Below are 9,249 nucleotides of genomic sequence, written 5' to 3' on the forward strand. Positions count from 1 at the left end.
AATGAAGAATGGGAGAACCTTAAGTCCTCCTCTATAAGAAGGAATGTCAACACACTCAGTGTGAGTGAAGCTTCATCACTGTGTCACCCAGCTAACATGCCAAAGTCTTAACCTTTCAAACTTTTGCCCATGAAACACAAAAGGTCATTGCCAATATTTTGATCTGACCCTGTTTCTGCCTTCATGAAGTTCTAACTGAGGAGCCCCACGAGGCATTTTAGTATTTAGTCAGTCAGGGTGCATTGAATACCTCAAGTCATTTATTTTTGAAGCTATTTAAGCCGCTGCTTTGCAAAATTGTACAGCTGCATATGAATTCCGATAAAACACCCGATGTTTTGGGAATCTACCAAGAAAGCAAATTCATCTTTTGTGTCTAAACTAGCAAAAAAAATGAGGCAGGGGCTCATCTGTTGTTTCTTGGCTTTGTGTGTCGGCTCTGGTTGGAAACTGGGTGGCGGCGCTTCTCAGAACTGGGTCAAACAGATTTATGTCTTGACCTAGCCAATTGGAGCTAATAGCAGATTAGGGGGGCGTCCACATCCACAAAACTGTTTGCTCACCCATGACCCCTTAGGCAGGACCGAAGGAAAAGCAGCACTTCCAACTATGAGTGCACACTGTCCATCTAATCATATAGCATTTTCATTGCAAATACAATGAAGATGATGAATTAAGCTATTAGAATTTTTAGCCCTGATGTGGGAGCATTAAACTGAAGGAAGGGCGTTTGTGCGTGAATCTGACTCCTTTCTTTTGAGCATAGAAAAAGAAAACAGAACTACTTGTAGTAGACTGATATACTATTATCCAGTATAGCATATTAGTTTTGGATAATAGAATAGAATATAAATATCCTTTATTGTCCAATTCAGATGTAACAGCAGCAAAATGGCTGTAGGTTCACTCAAAGATAAAAGCATAAAAATATATAACATTAAGAATAACTTACTGTACAGTAAGGACAAAATTAGAACATAAAATGCAAAAATCCAACCTGTTCCTGGTTAGCATGAAAACTGTATTAAAGGAATCCCCACACATCCCTGGAGCCCCAAGCACTTGGGAGCCATCCAGGAGTCATGTTAGGATCTGTCGGTTGAAACTGGACTGCTGTTACTGTTTTCTAATGTCATGTTCTCCATTTTAGCTCTAATAGAAAATCTCCTTGAATCTGCCTGTCCTCACATCACTGACGCTTTTCCTGTCTCTGCTGTGTTTGGGTTTTGCTTGGAGCTGTAGACCATTTGATCCACTGGACGAGATTTTAATTTGGTTCCATTCTGTGTCTAAAGCTTCTTTCTACTCTTTTTTTCCTTTTTTTTCTTTTGGCCTTCTACTGAGCCTTCAGTTATACCAGTTGATCTTATCTAAGCTCTATGATCTCTGCTGTCTTATACCCTCGAGTTCTAATCAGGTCTTTTTTTGAGCCCTCTGGTGTATAAATTATCCCAAATTGCATGCAAGGATTCAAATTTAGAGTGACATCTTCCCAGTTGTCAACTACCTGTTAATATCCCCAGGATATATAGAATGCATTCACTATTTGGTCTGCTTTTCTAAAAGTTTGCTAGCATATATACTTTCCTCAACTCGGAGGGGAGAGCTTGTTCCATTCAAAAATCTCAGACTCAGCTGTTGTAGGAGTTGCCTCATTTTGCAGGGAGGCATTGTTTCCTTGTGGGAATGCATGTTTTCAATCACAGGAGGATGTCTGTAGGTGTTGCTAAATCTACTCCTCTTTTTTCCACACCTCAAGTGTAGACCTCTACTGTAAGAAAGAACAAGGAAAAGCTGATTTTGCAACTGAAGAACACAAAAGTCATTATTCTGTCTTTTCTTTTTAAAGGTATTGGCAAGAACGTCATATGTGATAGGACTGCCACTCCTCTGGATGCCTTCCGAATGATGTCAGCTGCTCAGTACTACCCAAAGCTGCTCAGCATTATGGGAAATGTGCTGCGTTTCTTGCCGGCCTTTGTTCGAATGAAGGAACTTCTGGAGGAAGGATACATCGGAGAACTGCTGGTCTGTGAGGCCCAGGTATGATGAAAAAACATTTGCTTGCTTTGTTGTTTCTGTTGTCGTATTGCTCATATTTCCTGTAAGAGAAATAGTTACAGAAAACATAAAGGATTCTGATTTCACTAATTTTATGACTCATTCTGGGGGTTCTTTGCAGTAGGAAATTGAAGCAATAGCAAAAACCTTGACATATCTTTCTGTTTTTTTGTCACTAAGGTCCACAGTGGCAGTCTCTTGGGGAAGAAGTACAACTGGAGCTGTGACGACCTGATGGGAGGCGGTGGACTGCATTCGGTGGGCAGCTACATCATTGACCTCCTCACATTTCTAACAGGTCAGCGTGCAGTCAAGGTGCACGGCTTCCTAAAGACTTTTGTCAAACAGACGGACCACATCCGGGGCATCCGTCAGATAACCAGTGACGACTTCTGCACGTTCCAGATGGTGTTAGAAGGAGGCGCTTGCTGCACTGTCACCCTCAACTTCAACGTCCCTGGAGAGTTTCGTCAGGAAGTGATTGTTGTGGGAACCGTCGGGAGGTTAATGGTCACGGGCACGGACCTGTACGGACAGAAGAACAGTGGCGGCGGGGGAAGCGGTGGCGGTCCTGAACTCCTGCTCAAAGACACCACTCCTCTTGAGAAGGCCTCCTTGCCAGAAAAGGCCTTTAGTGACATTCCATCCCCGTACCTCACCGGGACAATCCGCATGATCCAGGCTGTGCGGCAGGCCTTCCAAGACCAGGATGACCGGCGGACCTGGGATGGAAGGCCCTTGACGATGGCTGCCACTTTTGAGGATTGCCTATATGCTCTTTGTGTGGTGGATACAATCAAGAAGTCCAACCAGTGTGGAGAATGGCAGAACATTGTGGTCATGAAGGAGGAGCCAGAGGTCAGCCCTGCCTATTTGATCAGTGAGGCCATGCGACGCAGTAGGATGTCACTCTACTGTTAACATCTGGCTGATGTACAGCTGTGGAGGACAGTGGCCTTGGTCAAGTTCAAAGTTCTTTCATAGAACTGCTGGATGTAATTTATCTCATCTCTAATTTTATTTAAATGTGCGCTGTTACTGTTGCAGAGAGTTTATGCCAATGTGATGCAGATATCTGTGGTTTTGCTGCCTCAGCAGCAGGGGGGAAAACTAGGTTCTCAACAATCAAATCTGTATTTATAAGAAGTTCCATCTGTTTTTTCTTTTACATTTGATAAGGGACTCGAGTCCTTCTGCTAGATGTACTTGTAAACCAGACTAATTCACAAAAGAATGATATTGGAAGCGTATCGGGAAATGAAACTACTTGCTGGTTAGCTGGTCAGTCAGTAATGACTTCCTGTCAGAAACCTGCTTCTGATCATTCCGTTCAACAAGCTCACACTTCTGAGTCCTGATGCCTATTACCATCCTGTTGGCTGCTTTATCAAACAAGTATTGTGCATCCTTTCCCTGCATTATTTCAACGACTTCATGACTAGGAGTGGAAACACAATACCTTACACTGTGGGTCCGAACAAGGACAGCCAAGGAAGAATGAAATCGTTGCTGTACTCTGAAGTCCTTGCTAGTTTTATCAAGTCAACGTTTGAAAAGTCAGTGCGCTCGACAGTCTCTATCTGTTTACTGTGTATTCTATCGTTTGTGTGTGAAGCAACAGAAAAATTTTTTAAAAAAAATAACACATTGGCTGGTGGGTAACTCAGAGGCTTTAACATTCTGGTTAATGTATGCAATATAAAACGGCTGCAGCCTTAAATAAAGGGTTAGACCACACCTTACACATTTTATGCCTTTATGCAGTTGGCTGTGCATTAGCCTTTTAGTTCTGTGCGGGTGATCAGTAGTGATACTTGGATATTTCCTTAATCTATTGCTTTTACTTTCTGTTCATGGGTGTAGTACGTTGCTAATGCTAAGCTAACCTTAATAATCCTGTTCAACATGCCTAAAAGTACAGTAACAATTAACCATCAACCATTGACTACATAAATAAATACATGAGGCTCTAGTTGGTACGGTTTGGTATATACTGTGCTTTAAATGTCATTAGGTCCCATGTAACCATAATGGCTAACAGTGTTAATTTTTGTAACATTTTCAGACTGTCCCACTCTGAACTCTATTGCTAACGATTATTAGAAGGGGTTAACGTTTCTGAGATGTCAAAGAGGCTTAATCTGTGTTTTACCTTGAACAAAGTTAGTCATTTTTTATTACCTTACTGCTCTTGCTCTTTTGCTGTATTTCATTTGTACTTGGAAGTCAGAACTTCTGAGTTCCAAGTTCAATAAATCAACTAGGGTGCTCCGTAAGTCAGAACTTTGACTGAAAATGTTGTAGATTTCTAAGCCAACCCTAAGCCTAAAATCCAAAATGGCTGCCAGTTGTATACAGCACAGTGATAGCTGTGGAAATAAACTGCTAATTTGCACTGCTGATACTTTGTATCTGAATAAATCAGTCATGGACTCAGTTCTGCTCATTCTTAAAGAAAGAAAGTGTTGTTATTGTTTTTAAATTCATAAAATACCGAGAAATATATTTTTTGCTAATATTGCTAACAGCAGTTAGCAGTACTCACCAAAATCTAAAAAAAATTTCAGAACTGCAACAAACACATTTAAAATTGAAGTGAGTACTCCCAAGTCATAGTTTTCACTCTAAAGCAAATTTAACACATTAACATTGCTTCAAGCAGATGGCAGCCATTTTGATGAACAAACCACTGGCAAAGCTTAATGGTAAAAGCGTAGCTGGCTAATAGTGGAGCATTTTATAGCTAAAATAATCACTAGTGTTAAAAATATGGTTAAAATCAAAGTGGAACGTAAAATTGTAACATAAACACATTAGTTTCTAAATGAATGTCGATGATTGATGTTTACGGTTTGGCTAACACATTAGCTTTAAATCTGGTTGTAATTAACGCAGTGCTAGCCAAAGAAATTAGCACAAGGACAAGGATTGAAACCACAGGAGGCCTGTGCATGTCCTCTAGAAAATGTTTTTTAAAAACTCTGTGGGGGTCAGGTTATATTTATAATTGTTAGCTACTCCTTGGCCATGTTCCTGAAAAAGCTAGCAAAATAGGCTGAAGTTCAACTTAGTTTGAAAAAGCCAAAAAGATGTTTTTGTTTTGTTTGTTTGTTTATGCATTGTTATTCTCATTTTCCATCTGCAGTTTCAAGTTCAAAAAATGTGCTGGAGTACTATCTGTGTAGCAACTACTGAAAATGTACATATGAAAAATATTGCAAAACAAGTGTATGTCTGAACAGTTAAACAAGTACTGTATGTGTTTTATGTGTAAAAACCAAGGAATTGGAATGTGTTTAGATGCGTTTTAAGGTATTTATTGTGTGGTTTTGATGTTTTACATTTTTGTGGACTGACCTGCAGTTTATTTTTATTTGTGAGATTAACAGACTGAGGCCTTTGGAGCATTTAGCTTCTTTGTCCCCTCCCCTTACAGAACCAAAATAAAACGGTTAAACTCACTGAAAAGCTTTATGTTTGTTGTTAGGCTGCGGTGTGGATCACAGCCAGAACCCGACGTCGCTGCTGAAAACCATTTGTCCCAGACTGCGACATTTACAATCTGTGACGACTGTATGCTGATGACTGTCTAGTTTGTTTTATTTTAATTATTTTTCTTGTGGTTTGCCAGGTTACAGCATGCTTCCCTGAGGTCAGGATCCAAACTGCTTTGCACTTTCATCCGAAATACCTTTGGACAAAAAAAAACAAACAACTATTCGCCAAATGATGCGCCTGGGAAAACAAAGTCTGAGCTCAACACAGATAAGCTATCGCTCTTCAAGATAAAAGATTGGCCCTTGTGTACCAAACGCCTTATCAAAACTCCATACAGACTTTCCCCCTACGTCAGATTAGAGTTTAAATGTAAACCTATAAAACTTGTTGTCAGGATGTGGACTTTTCTCATGAGGGTTTATTTCACTGTCATGTTTAGGCTTTTATTTTGAAAATTAAATCTGCTATTTCATCTTTTATGAAGGCACTTCGATATAAGTCCTGAACTGGTAAAAGAAGAGCAGTAAATTGCTCCAAAGATGATCTTTTCCTCATCAGATATGTGAACGCCCTTATATACTGTGGAATTTATGAAAATAAATTCTTCATTTTTCATTATTTCCACTATGTGGATGAATTATGTTCCCTTTCCTGTCGGTTAAACTGATAGACACGGTTACAACCATGTCTATCAGCAGTGAGAAAATGTTGATGTTAGGTAACTTAGAAGAGCTTATTAAAATTAGCTTATTAAAATTGATTAATTTAAATGAAAATGGGTTTTATTTCCAGAATTAATATAATTGTCTATAAAAATAATAAACTCTAAGGAATTAAATTAGTTTTTATTTAGCCATGGAGGATTCTTAAGGCTAATCCCTGTTTTTTGTTGTTGTTTTTTTTAAACACACCTTTTCCGTTCACTTAACTTTCCAATAATGTGCTTGGATATAGCATTCCGAGTCTAACTTTTTGAGTTAATCTAATGTAATTGATTCCCCTTTTAATTTATATTAATGTGCTTGTATTTTTTGTATTTTTTGACAATTATGTTGCTCAGTGGATATTTTGAACAAGAAAAAGGTCATGTTCTCTGCATACCAGTTTTCTTTCAGTTCCACTCTGTGGATGTTTTGGTTTTCTTGCCCACACTCAGCTCTCCTCTGAGTTGACTCAGTTAAACGTCTTAGCCAGCCAGCTTCTGCCTCAAATTAAAACCATGGCCAACACTGCAGGGCTGTCACTCAAAGAGAATGATGTTCTGCAAGGTACAGAATCGGAAACTAAAGTGTGCTTTTTTTCCCTCTGGGTAAGTTATTCTGACAGTGAGGATGCTGATAAAACATTCTTTTTCTGCTTATTGTTAATGTATATGTTCACCATGTTCAGGGTCAAGTATCTGAGACTTTGATTTGAAACAAAGAGGATTTGGTGCATTCTACAAATATGCTGACTTTTTATTAGTTTTATTTTGTTATGAGTGGTTTTATTTGTATTAAAATATTGTTACAGCTGTCACAGCTTACGTTCTACCCATATTTTAATTTGGTTGTGTTCTTATTTGTTGTGACCGCTGCACTTGAAATGAACAGAACAGCAGAAACAAATAAGCCCAGAAGTGACCATGGTTCCAGCATTTTTAACTTTGACCCCCCGTCAGTACAAGGTGCTCCTCTCTGCTTCAGAAGCATTGACACTTATGTCAGGGAAGACCCTCTCTCTCTCTCGGCCAGGGAGGAACTGGGACCAACAGCCTCACAAAGGTGCTTCTTTAGGCTTTGGAGGCGTTGCTTAGTTACCGGATGCCATGGTGCCAAATTCTCATCTAGTCATGGATTACAAACCACTTTTCCTCAGACTCTGGGTGTGCCTGAATTCAGGTGCATTCAAAGGACCCAGCCTTGTTCTGGACACCCAGTATGTTCGCCCTAACTCCCAGTCTGGCTGACCCAGGGATAAATGCACAACAAGGAGTTTGACATTTTTAAATTCATTGTTAATTTGTGTCGCATTTATCACATTTTGTGAGCCTGGAGTGTTACTGTGGAAAACGTCTGCATTGGTAATCACCAAAGTACAGGTTTATCTAATGCTACAGTTTCAATGCAGACAAACATGAAGGTAGACCTCAACATGGGATTTGTGGAAGTATTTGTCCTATACTTTCACTCTATGAAACTACAGGCTTATATTTATTTTCAGGCATTTTACACACCTCTACCTGAAAACGTGGCCAGCATTTTGATAGATATTTTGTACGGTGAGTAAAGCCTATTTGGACATTTCAATACACATTTCAGATGTTTTCATTTGGCCCACACCACGTAGCTACTTTTCCCTATTTCTGGTCGGGGATTGGTGGACACTGAAAACTGGTGAGTATATGGATGGATGGATGGATGGATGGATGGATGGATGGATGTTTTTTCAAATTATATTGCTACATATTTAGAAATTTTTTTAAATAATGTTTTTCTTGTTTGAGTGGTGTTGCATTCAGTTTTGTAATGACATAATTTTAAAGTCTCTGTTGACCCCTGCTGGAGGCCGGTGGTGTTGCATCACTCCTGTGAAAATGTTGCCCAGAGGAAACAGTATTGCCTCTGACCTCTGACCTCTGTCAAGTGTTTCATCGCTTCTTAAAATTTTATTTTAAATTTGACATTGGACCATATGTGTCATTATGAGGCATGTCTCACACACACACACACACACGCGCACACACGCACGCACGCACACACACACACACACACACACACACACACACACACACACACACACACACACACACACACAAGATTTGGATTTCCCAATAGGACTTCCTATGGAGTATGTTGATAAGTCTAGAGTTGCATATTTTTTATAAAATATTCCAGTTAAATTACAGCCTTTATGTGTTGATAAGTCTAGAGTTGCATATTTTTTATAAAATATTCCAGTTAAATTACAGCCTTTATGTGTCTCAAGCTGATGTTACAATTCAGAGGTCTAAAAGATTTGGATTTCAATCAAATTCAGTCAAATTTTATTTGTATAGCACATTTCAGCAGCAAGGCATTTCAAAGTGCTTTATTTATTCATTTTATTCTTTATTTGGTCATAATATCCCTGTGCCACATTGCTCTGCATTACTAGTTTTACATGTCCATCATGCGTGTAGGTTTATATTTGCTGGCTGACCCCAATGTGTCTAATCAATATTTGATTTTATAAATGCATCATTCGCACCAGTTAGTGCCATCAGTAAACATCTGTTCAGTTTCCCAGCACCAGATTTTTGTGCTTCATTTAAAATGGTGGAATCTGAATCAGATAAAGTGATAACCTGATTGTAACATTTCCTCTGTTTTTACTGTACATTCAACATGCAGCTGTGGCAGCTGAATGTTTTGTATTCCAAAGAGAGTGTTAAGATATTTTCTAGAGATTAATAAATATCGCTGAATTGTCAACAAAACTACAAACCTTTTATTACACTTTTTGTGACTTTGTGGAGAATTTTTCTTGCTGTCAAATTACTTGTGTTGTGCAAAAGTCCCTGTGTTCAGCCACTAGAGGTCCTCAGTGTTTCACATCTACCACCTCAGTTTTCCAAAGCGTGATCCTTCAGGTAGCCATGCTGAATGTGTTCAGTTTTGGGATTGTAGCTCTTTGCTTGTTGTTGTATGGACATTTAAATCCTTTAACTCC

At 39.1% G+C, this 9,249-nt stretch overlaps 1 protein-coding gene across 2 annotated transcripts in view; it reads left to right on the top strand.

Annotated features, from left to right (window-relative positions):
• Nucleotides 1–5,523, top strand: part of gfod1 (glucose-fructose oxidoreductase domain containing 1) — a 28,963-nt gene extending 23,440 nt beyond the window's left edge. For both annotated transcript variants that reach the window (XM_008438442.2, XM_008438444.2), the window contains exons 3-4: nucleotides 1,850–2,043; nucleotides 2,242–5,523. In XM_008438442.2, coding sequence (XP_008436664.1) covers nucleotides 1,850–2,043; nucleotides 2,242–2,982 — 935 coding nt within the window. In that variant the 3' untranslated portion in view covers nucleotides 2,983–5,523. The remainder of the gene's footprint in view (nucleotides 1–1,849; nucleotides 2,044–2,241) is intronic.
• The last annotated feature ends 3,726 nt before the right edge of the window (nucleotides 5,524–9,249 follow it).

This window comes from Poecilia reticulata, linkage group LG20 (genome assembly GCF_000633615.1).
Source record: "Poecilia reticulata strain Guanapo linkage group LG20, Guppy_female_1.0+MT, whole genome shotgun sequence".
NCBI lineage: Eukaryota > Metazoa > Chordata > Actinopteri > Cyprinodontiformes > Poeciliidae > Poecilia > Poecilia reticulata.